Below are 24,433 nucleotides of genomic sequence, written 5' to 3'. Positions count from 1 at the left end.
ATAAAATTACATTTGTTATCCCAATTTCATGCAGAACAGACCAAATCAAGAGTTTTGGCAGACAGGCCAGTTAAAGAGGGAATTAAATAATGGCCCGCCATTTAAATAAATAAACAAAAAAATCACAATGTATATATAAAAAACTGCGCAAACCTTTCACGTTTTCCCTAACCGCAACCAAAATTGATTTACAAAAAAACATTTGCTAACCTCTAACGTCAAAGATTTATGTTTTCTTAATATCCTACGAAAATTTGATATAGAAATTCTTAGTTCACGGATTCTCTTACGATTAATGTGAAAAATAACAAAATAAAATACAATAATTAAGTAAATTAAACAATTAGGCTATTTGAAACATTTAGGATGATTAAAGGAATTTTTTTCCTTTTATAATAAATATCTAAATGTTGTAAGAAAGAAAAACTATTATTGAATGAGACCCAATATAAAGGCACTATGGAAATCAAAGAAATTCTTCCAAGACCCATCAGAACTGGGGGCCCTGGGCCAGGGTCCATCCTTAAAAACGGCTCTGGAGTAAAATCATTCCCTTAAATATTTTTAGAGATGTGGAAAATAATAAAGTAAAAGTAAGATTAAGGAGCAATTTAGCTTATTGAAGTTCAGCAATGGCTTTCCGTGCTCGATTTGAAACCCTATATGTTAAAATATTAATGCAATAAAGTATCTAATTTATCAAAAAATAATTACTTTCCACATTTTAGGAAACAATTTTAAATATTTTGTTAAATTATATTATTACCTTATATCATTGTTTACCTTTAAAGGTTTAACTGACATAATAGTAAACACTCTAAAATTTCATACATAAACAATGTGAAATGTCTCTAAACTAGGTTAGGGTTGACAGTTAAAGTAAATGTTTTCTAATTGATAAATTAGTTTACTATAATAATGCGAAGAATAAATTATTCACAGTGGTATGTTATTATTTAAAATGAGTTAAATTATTTCATTGCATCAACACATATTGTATACATATCATAATGAAGTTTTTATTTATTCAAATTTTGTATAGGTGGAAAAGAAACTCTTCAAATGAAAATGAACACTTCATATATTAAAGATATTAAAACCATAAAACACTCTGATGTCTTCAAGAATAATTATTCTACAAATCCAACTTTTGACCATGAGACACTGTTTTTCGATGTTATTCATAGGCGCTTAGATGATGATTATAGTTTATTAGATGTAACTCATCATCAAATAGAAGAAAATACAGCCCGAGAAAATGACAAAACACTAGATTTAGACTCTTCTTCCCTCTTGAATGCGTCAGGAGAATATGATAAATTACTCAAATATGGAGAAAATAATCAACTGAAATCAATTTCAACTGGAATACCAGAAATTCACACAATATCAATGAAAGAACTTGTGGAAAGGTATTTCACAAAACATGAGCCAAATATATTGAAATTAGAGATTGAAAGCGTTGAATTAAAACGAAATAACTCCAAACAACCTTCAAGTATTATTGAAGCAAATTTAAAACCAGAAAGATTTTCTGTTAAAGAATATACTACACCTATGCATAATATTGGAACAACAAATGATAATAATACAACAACAGATGATAATAATACAACTAAAGATGATAATACAATTACAGATGATAATGAAACAACTACAGATTATTATAAAACAACAGCAGATGATTATACAACTACAGATGATAATAGTACAAGTGATAATATGCAGTTCAGTTTTACCCAACCACTCAGTAGTAAAATTGATAATTTTCAAAGAGCCCCAATAAATGTTTTAGAAAGTAATAAAGAATTAGGTCAAATTCAAAATGATTTCAAATACAAAACTTCTCCTTCGTATCCAACAAAGAGTACCAGCATGGCTTATCAATTCAGTACAATAATTTCTAACGATACCAATGTTACTTTAGATTTCACCAACTCTGTGCACGAAACCAAGATGGATAATTATACAATAGAATCACAAATTCTTAAGACAACTGTGCTAAATAGTATGGAATATTCAAATGAATCTAGTCATAGACAAAACTCATCCAAAGAAATTTTAGATGAAAGTATTAAGTCTCAAACTCGTATTAATAGTAAACTTACATTTTCATCTCAAAATAACAAGTCAGGAGATGTAACTTCAATAGCAGCTGAAAGTCGAGAAGATTTGACAAACGTTGGATCAATTTATTTAGGAGCTCCTCTATCCGTCGATGATGGCAGTCAACTACGAAAGGATATGACTATTAAGAGTGATGGGGTAATATTTTTGGATCCTAAATTCACGGATATCGCACCTGAACAAACAAATACTTCAACTGACACGCACAACCGAAAGAAAGAGCCAAGAATCCATAACCGCACTCTTGCACTCATCCCATTTGTTGCAGAAGATGCTGTACGAGGTTTTAATGCAACACATGAAAATACTCAAGGATTTCCAGATATGGTTTCGGGTAAGTACCATATCAACATTTAGAAACGTTTTAATTTGTTTATAAGTCAAGATTTCTGCTTAGGTACATGCGCCAAAATAATAGCCTAGTTTTGGTGACTCATGGACAATAGTCCATGAGAAACTTTGAAAAATACATCACAGAAGGGGACCAACTCAAAAGGTGTAACTCATACCCACCACCCACACAAACTTCTACACAATTTTTTTTTCTTAAATTTTGGCAAGTTTAAAATCCCTTTACCATGACAATTGTTAGTGCAAATAGGTACCAATACAGAAATATCTCCATTTATTGACATAACTCTTATTGTATATAAGTTTTATATTTTTAAAAAGTTCTTAAAGACAGTAACTTTAGAATTCAACAAAAAACTATTTACAAAGCATTTTGAATTAAAATTTTAAAACTCTACAAAATAAATACTTACTATAGGAGTTCCATTATTACCGTATTTTTCGGCGGAAGCGCCGCGGCGCTTTCGAAAAAAAAGTTGTTTTTTTCCTACATGCGGCGCTTCCGACGAAATATTTTTTAGTAGCAATAAAATTTTTCAAGGAAAGTTATTTAAGATGAAATAATTTTCTGAGAGAAAGACTATTAAAAAAAAAATTAATAACGAAGTCGACGAAATATTCGCCCGTATCGCGATCTGCAGCAGAACATCGGCAATTGTAATTTGAGCGAACAGAAAAGGAAGTAATAGGACCCTAAATCCGACACTCACGGGACTGACGAAATGCCGATTTTTGGATCTCTTTCGGAAATTCCAATATGGCCCCCTAATATTACTATAATTCAATTCCATTGTTAATTTCAGAAAAACCGATAAATTTAGTCAAGTTTCGATCGTAGATTATGATGGGGTGAATTTAAAACTGGCCCATCTTTAAAAAAAAAGAAACAAGCAAACAACTATTAACAAGAAAAAAAAACAAGCTAACTATTTACAAAAAAAAAAAAAACAAATTAGCAGTTAATAACTAATAAAAAGCGGCAAAATAAAAAATTTATAAATCGAATAAAAAACCGCAAAAGGGATAGAATTCATTTTGTTGTCTACATGGTAGTTTCAATGTCAACTGGGTGTGGCCAATTTATGGTCAAACAGAGGAGGGAGATTTGGGGGCGAATCAGTAAAGCACAAGCCTAGCTGTCAAGATTGATTGATCAGTTTTTTCCAACTTGCATTTCTTTATTTTGTTCATTGGAAATGCAGATGTTTTTACTTCTCAATTTATTTTAAACTGCTTAAGAAACAGATGTTTCCTTTGACACAGATTTTTTTTTTCAAGCTTCTTTTTTATTTTTAAAAGATAAAATAAAGTAAGTTACTTCAACAGAATAAAATTCCAAATAAAAAGAATATAGCTGATTTTTTTTTATCTTATCAATATAAATTTCTTTAAAAAAAAAGAAAAAAAATTAGATCAGATTAAGTGCTGAATTTTGGAATGCTAGATTAGGGGTCCCATACCCTTTTCTTTTCCCCAACCCCTTTAAAATATAACTGATTGATTTCTCCTAATCAGCTCCAGTAGAAATGACACGTGGAGGAGGTGGGGTACACCCCTCTTTTAAACATTTTCTTCTCTTTCTAGTTGAGTCACATTGGGTTATTTCCATTGAAGGAGAGGGCATTCTACCCACTAAAATTCCACCCCCTAAGATTGTGAAAGTGAAACTTATTTCCTCTTCTCTCATTCCTTCAGAATTTTTTTGGGGCTTGTTTAGTTATTTATTATTCTTGTTATTGTTAGTTATTTCGTTATTATTAGCTGTTTCGTTATTATGTATTAGTTTTTCCTCAAATTGTTAACGGTAATAAATTTTAAAATCTTTTTATTTTAAAATTTTTCATATAATAAATTTTTATTTTACTTTTCTTATTACATTGTTTTACTGATTTCTGTAATCAGTTCAGCGTAGCTACTGCACATATAAATAATTTTTTGCTGTTCTTCTGTTTTTTTGGCGCGGTGCCAACTGGTAAGAACAACTTTATTTTATATCGTTTTGTTGTTTTCTTTTTTTTTTTTTTTTTTGCTGAAAAAGAAATTTTTTATTATAATTTAGAAATTAAAACTTTACTTTATGAAATGCATACAAAAATTTAATTTTTTATTATACAGATATTCTAAATGGTAATTTAAAGGTCTCTTCTAAAAGGATGCTGATATGCCCGGTTTGCGTATTGACAAAACATACCGTAGATTGTAAACGTGGCGATTGCAGGTGGAGTTGGCGATGGATTACGCGTAAATGTGGTGGGAGAACGAAATTACATTAACCTAAGCAGTGTAATTCGATATTTTCTTCTTCTCCTCGACTAGCCATTATGAATAAAAATAACTCATTAATTCCTTTTAGCAGAGAAAATAAAAAAGAAAATAACACCTTTTTATTGTCAGGATCACTTTACAAATACACTGTATTCATATTTTATTAAGCGCTATAATTTATATTTTATAAAACGATCTAGTTTTTTGATAAAACAGATTCAATTTTTTAATTTTTTTTACAAGAATTGTGTTTGCGAAGAAATAAAAATAATTTATTAATGAACCAATCACAAAAAATAACGTAACATTTTAATACTATGTTTTACTGAAACGCTATTTTGAAGAATTAATTCTATTTAACTTTTATTGTAAGAAAACATAACCTGTTTTATTTTAGTGATATTTTCTATGAAATCAATATTCTCTATAAAAGAATAATGTAAGCTTTTTTATAAAGATTATTTTTTTAGAAATTAACAAAGACATATTATTTACTAGAAAAAAAATAGAGTATTCAAAAATGTTATCACGCTTTAAAGTAATAGTTTCTTGTAAACGAAATAATCAATATTTTTAAAATAAAGTTTGAAAGCGTTTGTTTCATTACTAGAAGCATTCATTATAAAAAAAATATATATTAAATTACTTTTTTGCATAATTTTATGGAATAACTTTTTTTTGGAATGAGATGAGATTTTAAACTTTGTGAAAAATTGATTCAATTCCTTAATATATATAAAAGTCGGTAAATACTTCATTCATTATGGAGGTCATAGATAACTTGATACCTTTTCAATCTAAGAATAATAAATGCAATTAATAGAAAATGCACAATTTTAAAAATATATTTTATTTACACGCAGTGCGTACAGGTTATAATGCAACTATCATACGTAACATAAATTTATAGATTCCTAAATACTGTTATATGAGTTTGGTAATTAAAAATATAATTAAAAAATAACATAATTAAAAATAACATAATTAAAAAATAACATAATTAAAAAAAATTTCAACCTTCAATTAAAAACTTCCTGTTGTCATATATTAATAATAATTATAATTTTTAGCAACTTTTTTGGGCACAAATTTTTAATTTTCGAATTTAATACTATCCTTTATATGAAAATATCAGAAAATTTATAAAAGAAAAACTATATTTTAAAATTGAGACATTGGCGACAACAGAGGTTAGATGTATGTGCTGAGTTTAAATAAATTATATGTTATAAAACTCACATTTAGGATTTAGATCAATTTATTATCAGGTCATAAGAGTGTTTTTTAATAAATAAATGTAGTGATTGTTTGATTTACAATTGTAAGGTCCTGGATGTTTAATGTTAAATTATACATTTCTTTAGAAATAATATTTGAAATATGCAAAGCAGGGCGGCATTCATTTCAACTTAAAAATCATCAACTTAACTTTCAATAACTATTGATAAATAAAAAACAAAAGTTTGATAAAAACTTTAAAAGAAATACTTTTAGAAAAATTCTTTCTAAATAATATTTAAATAAAACACAATCACTTCGTCTGAGTGATTCTGTAAGAAATTCTAAACTTTACAATTTTACAAGTTAGGTGAAAAGTAAATATCTACAATAGTGGTAGGGAATTAAGGAAATTCTAAATCTAAAGTTTGAGTCCTAGAACGTAAACATCTGATCATTAGATCAAAAGTTAGTTTTAGATTTTTCGTTTATTGCTCACTGTACACTAAAAGGTGATTTTTTTTTCTTTTGAAATTTTGATTTTAATGCCCTTACTTCAACCTCCTTCGAGTTATGCTTACTTTATAAATTTAATCTCAACTTTATTTTTCTTTTCACTTTTAAACTGTAAAAGACTTTTTCTCCATTTGCAAATTATGAAAAAAGTTATTAATCTGATTGCGTAAACAGTTAATTTATTAAAATTGAACATTCTTAATTAATTCCTTTTAATAGTCATTTATATTATTAATAATAATTATTTGCACAAAATTATAATAGAGGAAAGTTTGATTAGAAATTTAAAAGTTCTTGCTACAATAATTAGGGAATTTCTATTGACAAATTCAAGTAATTTTTTTTCCGGAGCAAAATGCATTTTTATTTAAAATGGAACAGTACTGACTTAACATGTATGCGATAAAACCCTCTCTAATCGCTAACACCGATGACAGGAAAAAAAATTTTTTTTTTTCTTTTCCACAAAAAGTTTAGAACTTAAAATGTTGTTCTTTCATTATAAAGCAATAACATAATATTCTCGTATCATGTAAAACTTGATAACGAAGTTACTTATCTACCGTTTCACAGTTATAAAATGAAATGATTATTGAATTCTACTTGCATTTTAAAATTTCAATGTCTCCATCGTTCAATGAATTTTACGATTATTTTTATAAAACTGTGTATAATGAACATTTCAACTAAAATAATTAGTACAAAATAGCTGCTAATAATTCTCTTCAACATTTATAAATATTATACATTTATAAATTTCAGCTTTTAGCATTATTGCTAAATAACCTCTACGTCGAAAAATATTTAAGGAATTCCATGATCCTGAAAATTTCCTGATTCCATGATTCCTGAAAATTAAATAAAATTTTAAAAAAAATGTAAATGGTTATCGAGCAGAACCATTAGGTTTAATTAATGAATATAGAATTAGTAGCAAAGTCACTGCTGAACAATAATTTTTTTTAATCTTTTAATTAAACAAACTTTATTGTAATAATCATTTCATTATTAAGGATAAGAAGTTATTGTGAAATTATTAATTTTAATAAGTGGATGAGTAGGTAAAGAAGTTCACTACTCGAAATACGCGTATACATTTAATGAAAGTTATGAAAATACAGAAGATGGTGGTAATATGGATATGGAGGTAATAATATATAATTTTTTTTTATCTTAGTTTTATTACGATCTTCTAAAAAACGCTAATAAACACAATTATGTTAACAAATACAAACGATTATGTCGGAGCTGTAACAGAAAAAATACGCTTTATATTTCATTTAATGCAGAAGAATCTAATGAAGATCGAGCTTATTTGAAACTCTGAAATGTGACACTCATATATAACTTGGTGAATGATAGATACGTGATACCGAAAACAAAACAAAAACATAAGCACACAGTTGTTTGGCGATTTGCGAGACGCTCCTTCAACGCCGATAGATATTTTCGCCAACCCCTTTACAATCTACGGTATGTTTCGTCAATACGCGCCCGGTTTAGCGCCATTGCGGCGCTTGCGCCGGAGCGGCGCTTACAATAACTTTTTTTTTAAAAATTTCAATTTTATCGATGTGCGGCGCTTGCGACGAAGCGGCGCTTTCGCCGAAAAATACGTAGTTGGTGATGGTATTTATCTTCAAAGACAAATGGCATTTTCAACTTTTGAAAGCTATTTTAAGCAGTGCAAAAACAAAACTTTCTTTATTTGGTTTTGAGTTTAATTGGAAGTACATTTATTATAATTAAATTGCATAGCTCTGCCTTTTTATAAAAGTCGAACATAAAAAGCCTAATTTAAAAGGATATTAGTCATGCTTTAGTTGTTTATGAAATTTTTAAAACGTAAAATAAAACTTTTTCTACTAAATTTAATATTCTAAATTCTTGTTTATTACAAAGTCCTTTCTAAAAAACTGTCTGATGCCATATGGAACAGGGAATTCCTTAAGCATGCTTAGACTTTTCACCAATTACATTTTACCTTTCACAAATTTTTAGTAATTTTATAAATTTTTTGAAATATTGCATATTTACCAACAATGTCTCTATACTGGTAAAACCACCAGACTAACAGTAATTGTTTTGATTTAGCCTATAGGTTATATATAAGGACTTTTCAAGCATTACATAAGCACCTAAGAAGGGTTTGTTAGATATTTGCTCATTTTGCTACTCTGGAAAATATTTTAGGCCAAAGGTACAAAACATATTGAAACATAATGATCAAACTGTGTTTTTTGTACCTACACAAATCAGGCACCAAACCAGAGTATATTCAAATAAAAATAGTGATGAAATTAGGTCAGTACACCGTACTAGCTCTTAAAGATCTCTGTACCAGTTCTTGAAACTTCCTTTATTTAAAAATACAAATGACTTAAATGGCAAAAATTGCTAGGTTAACTTATAGCAGCTTCTTTATTCTGTTGTCCAATGTTTCTTTCAAAGTTATATTACCAAATTTAAATTGATTTTTCAAGTTTGCTTCTTTAATTTAACTATCTAATTAAAATGTCAATCATAAGTAATTGAGCTAAACAGCAATTTTTTTCAATTTCTTATTATTGTATTTAACAATAAGTTATTTATTTCTCAGTAATTAAAAACATATACAGTAGGGAACCGATTATCCGGAATGATCGGGACCATCGCTATTCCGGATAACTGATTTTTCCGGTTTTCTGCATCGCTACAAAAAGCCGTTTTTTTAATATTAAACCAAACTGAAAAAAAAAAAATTTTTTTTTGGATATAATCTTAAAAAGAAGAAAAAACGATGAGGTAATACACTAATGATTATTTCCAAAACGATGGTAAGGTAAACATCTTTCAAAAAAGAAAGAAAAATCCTAAAATCTTATGAGGATAAAAAAAAAAATTTTTTTAAATGGCGGGAAAATTTATCGAATTTCGTTCCGGTTTTTTGGTTTTCTGATTTCCGGATAACGGGTTCTGTACTGTATCTATTTTTAATGGCTTTTTTGGGGCTACATTTTTGCAGAGCTTATACCCTACTTATAATATGATTTGAAATTTTTATGCTACTGGTACGGTTGAAAATTGTTAGTTATTTGATTTCCATCACTAGATTCTCTATTATATACACAGCTGATTGCCCACCATGATTCATATGTATTATATGAAGTCCCATATTAGATAATTTATTGATATAAGACATTAAAAAATCTTTAGTCATTAAAAATATTTGTATTATTTTTTAATGTAACATTTTTAAAAAAAAATTGATTGCTGTGAAAGATAAAGACCCTCTCTAAAATACCAACTAAGTAACGAATAATAATTATAAAAATTGGCAAAGCTCTAAAAAATATTTTAAAGTAGTTTTGCAAAACCATATTTCTAAAATACTGGCTTGAATCACTTCTGCAATAATTTTTCTTCATTTTTTATCTAGAGACCAGTATGTCTAGGCAGAAGAGAACAGTTGTTCACAGATAACTCATAAAAACATTTTCAATTTTTAGACTTCTGTTTTATAAAAGGACGCATTTACATGAATGGAGAAATGATTACAAAACCAGACCCTTGTGAATTATGTCGCTGCTTTTATGGCCAAGAATTATGCCAATTGCAGAGATGCCCATCACCTATAATCAAAGACTGTATACCAGAAAAAGTTCCAGGATTTTGTTGCCCTCGTTTTACATGTGGTTTGTACATAGTCTTTTATTACATTATCAATGATATTAATAACATAACTCTGATTTAAAAAAAAACTTTTTCAGGTAAGAATTCTACTTTTGATCAACATCCTAGTCAGAAAATTACCATCAATTCCTCCCCTAACGCCCATGTTCTCAGTTTAGTAACAATTAGAGGTATACATCTTTTGCATAAACTCTAAAACCGTAAACTCCTGAGAATCTGACATGACAATTGTGCATAATATACAATAATATTTAAAAAAATTATTATCTCTTGATTTATTTTAAATATTATTATCTCTTGATTTGTAATTGGTGTTTTATTAAACTATCTGCTTTGTGCAAAAAGCATAAAGATTGAAAGAAAAGAAATAGCAGAAATTCGTTTTAAAATATCAAGGAACAGAATCTCCTATGAAATCTTATGCAGACAAAGTATTGGGTAACAGGATCACATACATACAGATTTTCATAGGACTGAATCTCACACAGACTAAGTATTAAATAGCAGAATCTCGTAGGAACACAGTATTTTGCAACAAAATTCTAAAATAGTATTCTCACATAAATTTCAATTGCAAAACTGGTCATCTCCTTAAATTTTGGAAATCTTTTCCATGAAATCCAAGCTTTATGTATGTTTAAAAATCGCATGCCATTTCTGGCAAACAATGAGTAACAAATAAACATTTCCATCAACTGAATACAAAAATCCACATTTCATATGCATTTGAAAATCATGTATCAAATCCTGCAGGCGGTTAATTATAAAACCGCCATCTACGCATTCGTCAAATGTTGTTTTTAATCAAGAGTTTGATTATTACTTGTTGTTTAGCATTATTGTGACTTTGCCTGTGACTGTAAATACAATATTTTAATCAAATCTCATGTTTTTGCTTCTATATTTTACTATAAAGAAATGCATGGAGTATCTCTTTAAATAAGAAAAAAAAGTGACCCTACATCATTAACCCTGTCCTTCTCACTCCTGTCAAAATTATTAACTAAATGTCAGCACTCATCAAACATGTATATTTGCGATTAACCCAGAATTTAAACATGAATACACATATTGTACAAAGACTTAGTTTCACACGATTTTCTGGACGCTTTTATGATCGTTTTCTTCAAAATTACAGGACCATTAAGGGTTTGAAAAGAAAAAAAAAGTCCTTACAATGTAATTTGTTTACCAGATTTACTTTTGGCCAGTTTTTTGTTTGTTTGTTTTTTAAATCAAAATTTACAGCAGTTTTTATCGGGCATTACATATTTGAACATTTTTTTAAGAATGAAAATAACTACATTTCATAATTCTTAACACAGAATTGAGTTATTATTGAAGTATAAAATTTAGATATAGGGGAGAGTCGGGTACCCACAGTCGGGAGAGTGCCCACAGTCAATTTCATATCTATAGAATATTTTTTCAAGTCAATGGGCCATCGGACATTAATTGTTATATTAAAAAAAGATTATTTTCAAAGTTTCAAGTATTTATGTAGCTGGTAACATGGTAAACAATAGTTTTGAAAATATGTTGAATACAGTAGTCATGAAATTAAGAAAAATTGGTTGAATGTTTCTGATTAAACTTCATTCTAATACTAAAAAAATCATTTTTTCTATACATACAGCATTAAAGTATGTAGTCTTAAGTTGAATTTGCACAAAGAAAGAAGTTTGTATGTAAAAATTGTTCGAGTAATTACAAATTTACAAAAAAATTGGATTCCGGTTTGCCCCGCTCACATGAATGTCGGGTATCACCGCCCAATTTTATTTCGTCGATAAATGTACGGTTGCAAAAATTATTATTTTATTGCTTCAAATTTGAATGTTATATGCATTTTTAACAACAAATATATGTTTTAATATTATATGAAACATAAATTTATATATTTAAAAATGAAAAATTAAATATTTATAAAATGTAATTGATATATCCAAATTAAATTTAATATCAAGAAATCCTAAATATTATGATAAGCTATTTGCTTACTTATTTATTTTCACTTATTTGTGAACGAATCAATCTACAGAAGCATTTGAATGCAATCAAAATACAAAGGGAATTTGTAATTTTATAAGAAGTATTTTATATTAAGTTCATAAGAAGAGATCAACCAAATAAGTTTAAATTGAAAAACAACTATTGTTATTAATTATTGTTACATAAATTAAATTATTTTCGTTAAATATTTAATATAAATATATATTAATATTATAATATATTAATATACATTAATAATGATAAAAAGTATGACATTTATTGTTATTAAATGATAGAATTCACTAAAAGTATATAAATATGTAATAAATAAAATAATTTTGTGATAAAAATGATAAATGAGGTTTATCTATTGTCAATACATTGGTCATTCTCATTTACACCTGAAAAAATAGCCAAGAAACACAATTTTTGTAACTGGGCGGGGCTACCCGACACATTTTGAAAAGAGCTGAAAAACATGTTTTTTTAAATTTCTATTTTTTTAAGTTTAACTATTCTTTTTTTGGTTTATTCTTTTTGCATTATTTAATTAGATGATAAAACAATAGAAACATACAAAAATTTTGATTATTACTCAGTATTATACAGAAATATAAGCAATACTCCTTAAGTGAGCGGGGCCACCCGACTCTCCCCTATATACACAGCTTTAAGAGAATAGTGCAGATTTGTTTGAAAAGCCAGAGATGTTCTCAAAATTTTTGAAGCAGTAGCAGAATTTCTGTTTCAACATTGAAAGATTTTAACCACCAATTTATTAATAATTAAAGGATATATATAAAATGTTGGGGATTAAAAAATTTTTTTATTGAATTTTTGCTATTTAAAAACTATCAAAACAATTTTAATATTTTAGAAAAAGTAAAAACAAGTGATACAGAGAAGTTTGGAATTCGTACACAGCCAATCGTTCAAGACTCTAAACCAGCAAAGTCAACATTAGCACCAACAAAGTCAACATTAGCACCAGCAAAAGTTATTAAAAGCACTACTGTGGAATTTACACCAAAAACTACAAAGCAATCAGAAATTATTAGACCAGCTTCTGTAACAATAAATCCAAGAATCAGTTTGAAATCAATTAATAAAATTACAACGAAGCCACCAGAGGGTACAACATCTGGTGCTTTTTTTCAGGATCCTTGGGGCTTACTTAAAGTTTCAGGTAAGTTTTAGATCAATGAATATTACCAAAAAATAAAAAGTAGTTAAAGTCAAAACAATGAAAAATAAACACAAACAAATCAGTAATTATTTACTTAATTGAACCTGCTACACCTAAAAGACCATAAACCTTACGACTTCTAGTTTTAAATCTTTTAGGGAATATTAAGGACTTATAAAAGCTTCGACTGAATTGTTAAAACAATATTCGACATCCCAAAATTTTGGTATTGGGAAATATCTAGTGGTTGTCTTTGAGTTAGTAGGGTAAACCAACCAGTGAAGGAACACTACCCAGTGAAGGAACATTTCATATATATTGATTAAAAATAAGAATTTAAAAGTTTTTCTTTAGATTGATTGGTACCAATAGCTTACTGCCAAGCAATAGGAAGTCATCTAGCAATATTTTGGATTACCTGGTCAAATAGATTTCTCTGAAAAAATTTTTGAATTTGTTATTATCTCTGCAACACCTTGTTTCGTTGAAAAAATTATAAGGTGAGTGTTTGTACTTATATGTTTGAAGTGGAATTAATTGCATGTAGTAGTCTTATTTTTCTCACTGTGAAAAGGAGAATTCAAAATATAGTTATTGAAGTTACGTTTTATTTTTTTAAAGCACCATAGCATAATCAAGTACTAAGATAAGGGGGTGTTTATTCACTGGATCACCAAACGATGAAAAACCAGTGAAGGAACAAGTGTTCCTTTACTGGGTTTTTCTCCCAGTTAATGAAAATAAAAGAAATTTTTTAATTTTCTTGTACTTTTAGTCATATTATACATCAAAATTCTGTTTAAAAGATAAAAAACAACTTCCAACCAGTGAAGGAACAGGCATGTTCCTTCACTGGGAATACTTCCAGTGAATGAACAGTAATGTGTGATATATGATTTTACATGACTCTAGGATAAGTAATTCTGCTATATAGAGGACAACCGAAATTTTGTTAAAAATTGTATGAATAATTCCTGAAATAATTTCAGTTCAAAATGTTAAATTAATAGCTTAATTTATGAAAAAATTATAATTTATATTTATTAACGGGGTGTGTAGTTACATCAAATGTTAGGCAACTTAATAAACTATGTTTACAAATCGAAAACTAATTAAATATAATCATAAAAATTTTAATAGAACATTTTTTCGCTGGCTTTTGCACCAAGAACTCCTAATAAGCTATCATTATAGGATAGCAACGTGATTATATAATTTATAGAAACTACTTTACAATGTTAGAATTTAGAAGCAAGTTCGTCAACAAAAAACAAAGTTAAACAGAAACGATACTCAATTTCTTCAGAAGCTTGAGAGGGAATCCCTCAAGATATGTTGTAAATTTTTAACACAGCATTGACGGAAGAGTCTAATATCGAAAATGTCCAAGAGCATGTACTTTTTTCAATATGGAAGAAACACGTATTAAAAGAAGACCACTTGGTTAAGTCAAACTTAGGAACTGAAGCTAGTATTGATAATGAATGCATATTAGATATCGAATTTGAAATGAGTCCTCATGCTGATTCTCTTAGTTGAAAAAAGAAATGATTCTGTAAGTAAAATCAGTACTTCTGAAGATCCTCTAGATATAAGTCAACAAGAGATGGATTTGCCTCAAACTTCAAGACACCTTTCCCCCGTCTATTTTCGAGAAAGGCATTCTAGAAATGTTGCTGAAAAATCAGAAGAAGTTTGGAAGAGCCATTTATATTGGCCAAATATTGATGATAAAAAGAAAGGTCAAATAAGAAGAAAAGCGAATAAATTACTTTTTGCACTAACTTCAGAGAAATGGCAAAAATTTCAAGAGGCTGAAAGATCTAAAAAACATTAAAACAAGAGAACATGGAAAAGAAAAAGAAAGAAAAATACTTAAAGAAGAAAAAAAGCTTCAAGAAATAAGAGGAAAAAGAGTAAACAAAAAGGTGATAAAATAATAATGATAATAAACAGCATCGGATGACACAATGATTTAGATTTGACTGTCAAATTATAAGAAAGAATGATTTTTTTTTATTTATTTTGTATTTAACATCACTTTAATTTCTAGTTCATGATTACAGAAAAAAGTTAGCATTTTACAAGTACTTGTATCTTATAATTTCACAAATAGTCTTGTTTTTAGTCGGACCTCTATTTAACAAAATCACTTAATACCAATAATAAGCTCGTTATATGGAAAATTCGTTAAATAGAAAATCACCTCTTAAAATACTTAAACAGCACAGAACAGGTTTTAAATTCTTAAACACTAGACATAATTAAAATAGCAATTGATACACTTTTATCTTGTAAACTAGTATCTATTATTTATCATATAAATCTCAACCATAAAAGAAATCTGCATGGAAAGCAAAAATAGAGCAAAACATTATCCAGTGTTACACTATCATGCTATATACATTTTCAACTAAAAAAAGTCTAAATTTATGTATAAAAATATAGTTGCATTTATTATAAAAGTAATTTTAAACATACATTACCACTTGCGTTAAGTTAAATTGCTACGGATGAAATCCGTTAATTTGAAGTGAGTTTTTCGTTTGAAGTGCAAACAAAAAGGGAAAGGGAATTTACTGCTTTCTCTAAGATAATTTTTAGACAAAACAGTAATACATCTCATAAAGCAGTGGCTTCGAAAATTAATTCAAGGTCATTTACCCCATAAATTGCTTTAACAAGTTTAACATGTTAAGAAATATTTTGGAAAATATTGAAAGTGAATCTCAATGAAAAGTTCGTTAAATAGAAAATTCACTTCGCTATATGGAAGTTATTTTACAAAAAAATTTCCAAAATGCTCTTGGTTCCTCGAAAAAATTCGTAAAATAAGGAAATTCGTAGAATGGAAGTTCGTTAAATAGATGTCCGACTGTATTTGTATGGCTAAAAAATTCATAAAGAGCATTAAAAAATAACCAAAATTAAGTGTTCCGTCACTGGGCAATTTTGTGTTCCTTCACTGGTAAGAGCTGTTCCTTCACTGGGTCTTCTTACTACTTGTTATTTGAACCTCCAAAACTTAAAAACAATATTATGTAAGTTCTCGAAATTTTTTTTGCATAGTTTGCAATTAGTAACAAATATGTTGACACTGTCATTTAATTGAAATTACGAATTTTGAAATTAATATGATTTTTTAAAAGGCAAGCGAAGCTTAAGTGTTCCTTCACTGGTTAGTTTACCCTAATATTAAGATAAGACATTTATTATTATAAAAGCTTTGACTGAATTGTTAAAACAATAATCTATTTTCGACATCCCAAAATTTTGGTATTGGGAAATATCTAGTGATTGTCTTTGAGTTAGTAATATTAAGATAAGACATTTATTATTATTTTTTTCAAATTTTTAAAAAAATATTAAACTAAAAAATAATAATTATATATTGAAAGAAACATACTAAATGGCTATCAATCTTATTGGATCAGAAAGTTAGAACAATAAATTAACTGGGTCAGCTGAGATTTGAACCACCAACCACGCTGTTAGAAGATGGGTAGCTTAACCATTGTCACAAATCCCAGTGAGCTAAAGAAATTTATTATGTTATAAGTAAATAACTAAGACTTTAAGGTGGTGTATTTTACATTAGGGGTTGCAGTGGTTGAAGTTTTATTACCCTATCCCAAGGTTTTTAATTTAAGCTTAATTTTGCTTCAATACAGATTTTGTAGACGTACAGTGCGCAAAAAAATATATGGACGAGCCTGAATAACCTTGGATCTAATGATCAGAACTTCTTTCTAAGACTCAATAATTATGATTCGAGAAGTATATGCTAATCAATTAGCATAGATGATGTTTTAAGTTATGTTTAATCAGAGAAAGTACATTTCTTATTTCATATCTTTTTTTCGACGGATTCAGATTTCTAATCTCCAAAATAAAGGGCGTAGCTGCAATCTTCGCCCAAATTTTAATGCCAATTTTACTTTTTGTGTATTTCACCATGTCTCAAGAAATTTTGCAACAAATTGAAACATTTTTGCACACAATTATGAAATTCGTTTATCCAAAAATAACTTCATGCAAAAAAATAACTTTTAGTAAATATTTTTTTTTATTATTACATTTTATACTAGTCAAAAAATTTTTGAATTGTATGGTATGCAATTTTTTACATCATTTTAAAGAATTTAATTTTGCATGACAAAATACAAAATTTGAACAAAATTGGTCGTATCTGAAATATTGAATTTAAGTATACAACTTATTTAAAATTTGATATTTCAGGAGCTATTCGGCCAATTTCACTCAAATTTTGTATTTTGTTATGTAAAATTATATTCTTTATAAAGATGTAAAACCCTTTTAAGCATTACAATTCAATGTCTTTTAGACTAGTATTAAATAAAATAATAAGAAAGATTTACTAAAAGTTATTTTTTGCATGAAATTATCTTGGGATAAAATAATTTTATAATTATGTGTAAAAGGTTTTGAATTAGCTTAAAATATTCTGGAGATATGGTGAAATACGCAAAAAGTAAAATTAACACCATGGGGTCCAAAATTTGAATCCCTTAAATTCTTAAGAGAATTGAAAAAAAATTTCACACATTTTAACTAAATGTTTGTCCAAACGAGACTGTAAATATAACCTTTCTTATCAAGAATAACACACAGTTCTGAAATCCTGTATTGATATTACTATTTGATGGTTCTTAGTAACATATTAAATAACATGATTTTTATACAAAATTCAGAAAATCATATGTATTTTGGTTGAAATAATAATAACTATAATCAATAGTTATATATATGCATACCATTGGAGCAGTCTCTAAATACATTATTAAAAGAATTGAAAAGTAATGGGATATGTGTTGCAGTCGATATTTGCATCATTGACTTCGCGAAAGATCTTCGGACATGCAATTTTATTCCGAAAGGCCAAAGTTCCCATTCGATAATGAGAAGCGATTAACCCCAAGAAGCTTTATTATACCCATTTACAATGCATTTTAGTAGACTCCGTACAATGTTGCAGAAATGAAATTCAGAGCTTTCAGAACATATATTTTTGCTTTAGAAGCATCTTCCAAGTCACCAGAATCAAGAAAAAGAAATAATTATCTAACTAGTTGTTTAATGTAATGTTCTTTAAATGATTGGATAATTACAAGATTCAGAGGTTGAATGGAAAAAGTTCCACTGCAAATTTTACAGTATAAGCTTCCTTACATCATTCAACCACCCTTCTCTAGCTTTGCCCCTTCTGATTTTGACTCAAGGGGTAAATCCTCTCTCACAGATGAAAGGACAATATGAAAGAATGTTTATTTAACAAATGTATGTATATTTTAACAAAAGCATGTTGTTTTTTATCAATTTATTTAAACTAGGAACACAAAATGTATTTATCCACTATTGAAAACACCAGCTTTAAGTACAAAATTCAGTCTTGATTACTTGCTCTGAGTTTCAAGCTTTCTTGTAACAACCTCTTATTAAACAATGGGAGATTAGCTGTTATAATAGAAAAAATTTGGGAGGGGTGGCTAAAGTTTCGAATTAAATCATTTAAATTTATTTACTTAAATTACTAATGCATTACCTTTAAATTACTAACTTAATTGAAAATTTTCTTACTGCTTGGTATATTTCACATTATTATTTTATTTCTTTAAATAACATAGAAAGTACAATATTGCAGGTTGCAACATATATGGAAAATACTTCAGCATAAATGAGCAGGTCGAAATCTTAAGTGGACCTTGCAGTCACTGTATCTGCACAGCAAGTGGTGTGGAATGCAATGACATTTGTTAATGACACATCAGAAGACATAAACATGAAATAACATATTAGACCAATTAGCATGAGAAGAATGGGTAAGAAATATGGTTGTTGATTGGTCTGAAAGGATCAAACTTAGGAGCAAAGTAATATATTTATAGTATATATATATATACAGTCAAACGCCGCTATAGTGAATTTTCAAGGGACCGAAATTTTGGTTCACTATAACCGGGAGTTCACTATATCCGTCATGCGGGCAATTTAACTAATGGTTCCCAAATTCCTCCCTTTTATTACACGTTATTCAAATTAATGGCTGAAAAATATTATGTAGTAGCAAAAAATTTGTTATTTTTTATTACTCTTCGTCCTGCGTACAAAAAAAAAAAATTATTAATCTTTAGCTGTTGAGCAGTCCTCAACATCAGATAAAGAAACATTTCCCAACTCTCAGATAATTTTTCCTAAATTTCTGTTAGTCCACTTCTTAAACTTGTCTAACCTGCCATTTGAGCACATAAAAGTAATCTCATAAAATCGCTAAGCAAATTCATCGACATTTGTCCAGATACTGGAAGATTGCGGCTTCTTTGAATGCTGAACCACTTCAGTAATGCTTCTTCAATATCCTTGTGATCTGCTTTTCTCAACTTTTTTCTGCCATTTAAATTTTTTTCATGAGCAGAAATTGTTAATTGCCTATTTTTTCATATGTTACGAACTGTAGATTTGGATAGTTTATATTCCCTGCAAATATCAGTTTGATTACATCCATTTTAAATTTTTCTGATTATGCCCATTTTATCATCAATGGAGAACATTTTACGTTTACTGCTCGACATAGTTAAACTTGAGACACTTGTTTGCAGGTTTTTTTTTAACTGCACTGAGAGCAAAAAGGAGTTAAAATGAGGGCCTTATCAGCACATATTAGTGTCCAACTCTTTGACCAATAATGAATAATTACTCATTCCCTCTGACAGAAAATGCATATTAATCCCACTGACACCTTACAGGTGCATCATCTGCCTGGGTTGGAAACATCTACTTGATTTGTTTAGGGATGGTAAAGTAAGATAAAAGAAGCAAACAAGAAAAAAATGCTTATCGCTACCTATAGATGGTTTTAAAAATCGGTATATGTATTTATTTTGAAGTAGAAATTTCAAAATTATTACAAAAAAATGAAGAAAAAAATCAGTTGAAGACAGAAAAAAGTTCATTATATCCAACTTCATCACTTTTTTGGCTCACTATATCCACAAAAAATAATATTATACGGGTATAGCAAGGCACGGGACCGAACATTTCGTTCACTATATCCGGGAGTTCACTATAAACCGTGTTCACTATAGCGGGTTTTGACTGTATATATATATATTAAGTCTAGCTATTTGTGGGTGATATTGGACATAATTTGATTTGCTCATGAAAAATTGTCTCAATTTTTAAATATATTTATTAAAGCAGCATAAGAGTATCTGAGGTAAATAGAACTTGCACAAGAAAGGCCATTTTATAGAGTAAACTCAAAGATACTGACAATACTACACATGTGCTTTGTGTAAAATAAAACCTCACTGATTTTTAATAACAGAATTTCAGATAACAGATTTAGCATGACATACAATCCAGCATCACAGATTCATTTTGGATTTGCAGATATAGTGATGCCAACTCTATTTAATTTTGACTTAGTAAAGAATTTTTTTGAAGTTAAAGCAAAAGTTGTATTTTAATATTTGATTCTTGGTTTAGTAAGTTCAAGGAAAACTAATTTTGGCCATCACAACATAAAATAAATTAAAATATAACTATAAAATGCCGTTTTTTTCCAATTATCGCTTGATAACATTTCAAAGATTTTTCAAAATTAAACAGAATTCTGAAACCTTCTTTGTTTCATACTCAACCACTTTATAAACTATATTTTGCAGAACAAAACAGTTGGCATCCCTGCAGAGAAGATTAAACTTAACTTTAAAAAGAAAATGAAAAAAAAAAAAAATTCAGAAAATTTTTTAAAGAAAAAAAGTAGAGAACTTATCATCTGCACAATACTATTTTATTCTTACTCTTTTTTAGAATGTTGTTTGAAGTGTGAGCTTATTTTATATCAAGTAAAATTTGACATTACTGAATGTTTTAAACTTTACATAGTTGTTGTTTTTTTAGCTTACATGTTTTTATTTAACAATTAAATCTTAATTTTGATAAACAAAATACAATTTAATCAAGAATATTTTTCATATTAATTTATTTTTTATTGTAACAAAAAAGAAATTTCATGTATTTTGTCTAATCAAAAATTTTTTTAGCTATTTTATTCATATACTTGCTTCCGGTAATAAAAAAATTTTGACTTCACAGTTTCTATTTTGCTTTAATTTTAAAATTGTCTTTTGATATTTAAATGTCAAGCATTTTTTTTTTTTAAATTTTATTCTTTTTTTTTCTTCTAGTGTTATTTTCTTTTTAAGTACTTACCTTCACAAATTATTTTATATTATTTAGTGATATTTGTTTTATCCTATCCTGAGATAAGTGTTATTTCGAATTATCTAATTTGTATTGTGAATTAGTATATATGAAGAAAATGAACTTGTAAATATATAGTTTTGAGATTTTAAAGACAACATATATGTAATAGTGGATTCAATTCTCTGTGGAATTATTACAGGAAATCTGCGAAATTATTATTGTGGAATTAGTAATAGTTAGTTAAGAAAAAAAGAAATTATAAATATTTTTTAATGAAATTTACGACAAATTTTGGCTGGATGAATTTTGGAAGTCTAAGCTTTAATAAAAATTAAAACAGATTTTTAATGTTACAAACTTTTATTGAAAAATAAAATAAAAATGCAGCATTTCATAAATAATTAAATTTTGGCTTAAAATGCAATTTTTATTAGTGTAGAAATTATAAATAGATATAAAAACACTAAGTAATAATTAGTTAAAATCTTGTTGTTAAAAATGTTATATGAAGTAAAATAAACGAAGCACAAAAACTGTGTTTTTGCTAAGAGAAATAAATGTTCAAGAATAGAATAGTTTCTTTTAAAGTGGAAAGAGAAAATGAATATGACTATTAATAGTATTGAATAAAATTATTTATATATCTTAAGAAACTCTCAGTTTAAAGTTGACACAGGAAAAATAAAATTAATTTTTTTTTTATTTTGCTCTAAAAAAACATTTTAATATTGAAACCTTTTCAAGCATTTTTATATAATTTTAAAAAGCATCTAAAAATACCCATATTAAGGACCATCAGACAAAAAAATCTAGCTGAAGATTCAAATTTTTTAAGGAAAAATTTACTAGAATCATGAAATTTTTTCTATCCTTAATTTTGTAGCTAAGTGTAATTCTTATTTAAAAAAATATCTAATATTTCAATTCCTTGTTCCTATGGCTGTGTTTTAAAATCATGTAACTAGAGCTAAATATGTTTTTCTTTATGTTTATTTATTTTGAGTTTACACACACAGCCGATTTATTTGTCAAGTCATTTTAAATCAGTGGTCGGATACACATTTTTGTTATTTACTACAACTACTTTATTACAAATGTAATTATAACAACAACTACTTTTTCATAATGTAGTTATTACAAATTACTTTCGAAATGTATTGCAATACTACTTTAGGGTGACGAACTTGGCCGGGGGAACTTAATTTACACCTATGTTCAAAATGGTTTTGAATAAAATATTGGCTTATTAATAAGATGTTTTATTCATGTTTAGATGAGCCAGTTTGTTATTCTAAAACATTTTTTCCCTCGAATTTTTTTATTTAACCATCAACTTTTTATGCCTTTCTCGACAACGAATATTTAATTTAAGAAATGCTAGGAAATATTCAAATACTTGAAATTTTGTTAAGTTTACTATGCTCTTTTATTTCATCTAAGAAATTAAGTACATCAAAAATATGTTCCCATCCTTTAAAATAACACCAATGTTGCACAAGTAGACATTCTCATGCAAAAATGCAACCAAAGTGATAAATTATCTATTCGTAACAGCTAGTTTAAATATTAGTTACATGTGATACTAAATATGTAATTCTTGTTAATTTTTAGCCATAGACAAAAGTTAATTTTTAGCCATTTTTACTGCATCTTGCAGCTATCGATAGACCCATGAAGATTTTTTATCCATCAAATTCAAAAAATTTGTTGTGTTAAAACCTTGTTTCCATACTTAAGTAGAGGTCAGGAATCGCTACAAGCAACTTTTTTTTTGTATTGCACAACTCACTACACTACTTTTTTTAAAGAGTAGCACCACACTACAAACTTCAAAAAAAGTAGCAATTGCAGTAGTTTCCCCCTACAACAATAACTTTTTCCGACCACTGTTTGAAATCATTACTAAAATTGTAAATATTTACTTTTTGCTTTAAGAAAATAAAAATTTATAAAAAAAAAATCTTTGATTTTTCCATTACATTATTTTATACACAAATAGGGATGTTGCATCAAGAATAAGCTTTTGTCTCAGAACGAACAGTATATTTGCTTTGAACTTTTTTCTGTTAAAACAGAATTTTGTTAGGTATAAACAATTTCAGTATGAGCAGCTTTATGTTTGTATCTCTCTTTCATGATTTAAAATTGATAAATCAAATCCACGCAAAGTTTAAGAATAATTTACAAAGGCTTTATATAAAAAAAATGCCAGAAGCAATTGATTTTTTTTTATAAAAACTGCCCCAGAATTATTGAAATTTTGGAACAGAAAGTTATAGATGTAAAATAATATTTCCATAAAACACTAAAATGCAAAAAATTTACTTCAATATTTTGCAATTACAAATAAAGGCCTTCAATATCTTTAAAAATAAATTTAAATTCAACTAATTTAAAACATATTCACTGATGAAATTTATAACTTAAATTAATGAATTTTATAAGGAAGCAGGAGCATAGTTATTCTTAGCAAATAACAAACTAGAGGAGATAAATAGTTTTACGTATCACGAAAGTATAATTAACAACAAAGGAGGAATTGATGAAGACATACTAAATACAGTAGGGAACCGATTATCCGGAACGATCGGGACCATCGCTATTCCGGATAACTGATTTTTCCGGTTTTCTGAATCGCTACAAAAAGCCGCTTTTTTATTGTTAAACCTAACTAAAAAAAATTTTTTTTTTGGAAATAATCTTAAAAAGAAGAAAAAACGATGGAGTAATACACTAATGATTATTTCCAAAATGATGGTAAGGTAAACATCTTTCAAAAAAGAAAGAAAAATTCTAAAATCTTATGAGGAAAAAAAAATTTTTTTTTAAATGGGGGGGAAAATTTATCGAATTTTGTTCCGGTTTTTTGGTTTTCCG

The 24,433-nt window shown here is 27.7% G+C and overlaps 1 protein-coding gene across 1 annotated transcript in view; it reads left to right on the top strand.

Moving 5' to 3' along the window:
- The window catches only part of LOC107449503 (uncharacterized), a 114,476-nt gene extending 94,984 nt beyond the window's left edge, over window positions 1-19,492 (top strand). The window contains exons 8-12 of the mRNA XM_087155848.1: window positions 1,043-2,461; window positions 9,966-10,151; window positions 10,227-10,319; window positions 13,019-13,327; window positions 18,990-19,492. Of these exons, the coding sequence (XP_087011974.1) occupies window positions 1,043-2,461; window positions 9,966-10,151; window positions 10,227-10,319; window positions 13,019-13,327; window positions 18,990-19,105 (2,123 nt within the window). The 3' untranslated portion in view covers window positions 19,106-19,492. The remainder of the gene's footprint in view (window positions 1-1,042; window positions 2,462-9,965; window positions 10,152-10,226; window positions 10,320-13,018; window positions 13,328-18,989) is intronic.
- Window positions 19,493-24,433: the final 4,941 nt, after the last annotated feature.

This window comes from Parasteatoda tepidariorum, chromosome 12 (assembly GCF_982258835.1).
Source record: "Parasteatoda tepidariorum strain Cologne lab strain chromosome 12, Ptep-v5.0, whole genome shotgun sequence".
Lineage (NCBI taxonomy): Eukaryota > Metazoa > Arthropoda > Arachnida > Araneae > Theridiidae > Parasteatoda > Parasteatoda tepidariorum.
Note: the sequence above shows the minus strand (reverse complement) of the source record. Positions and strands in the feature narration are given on the sequence as shown.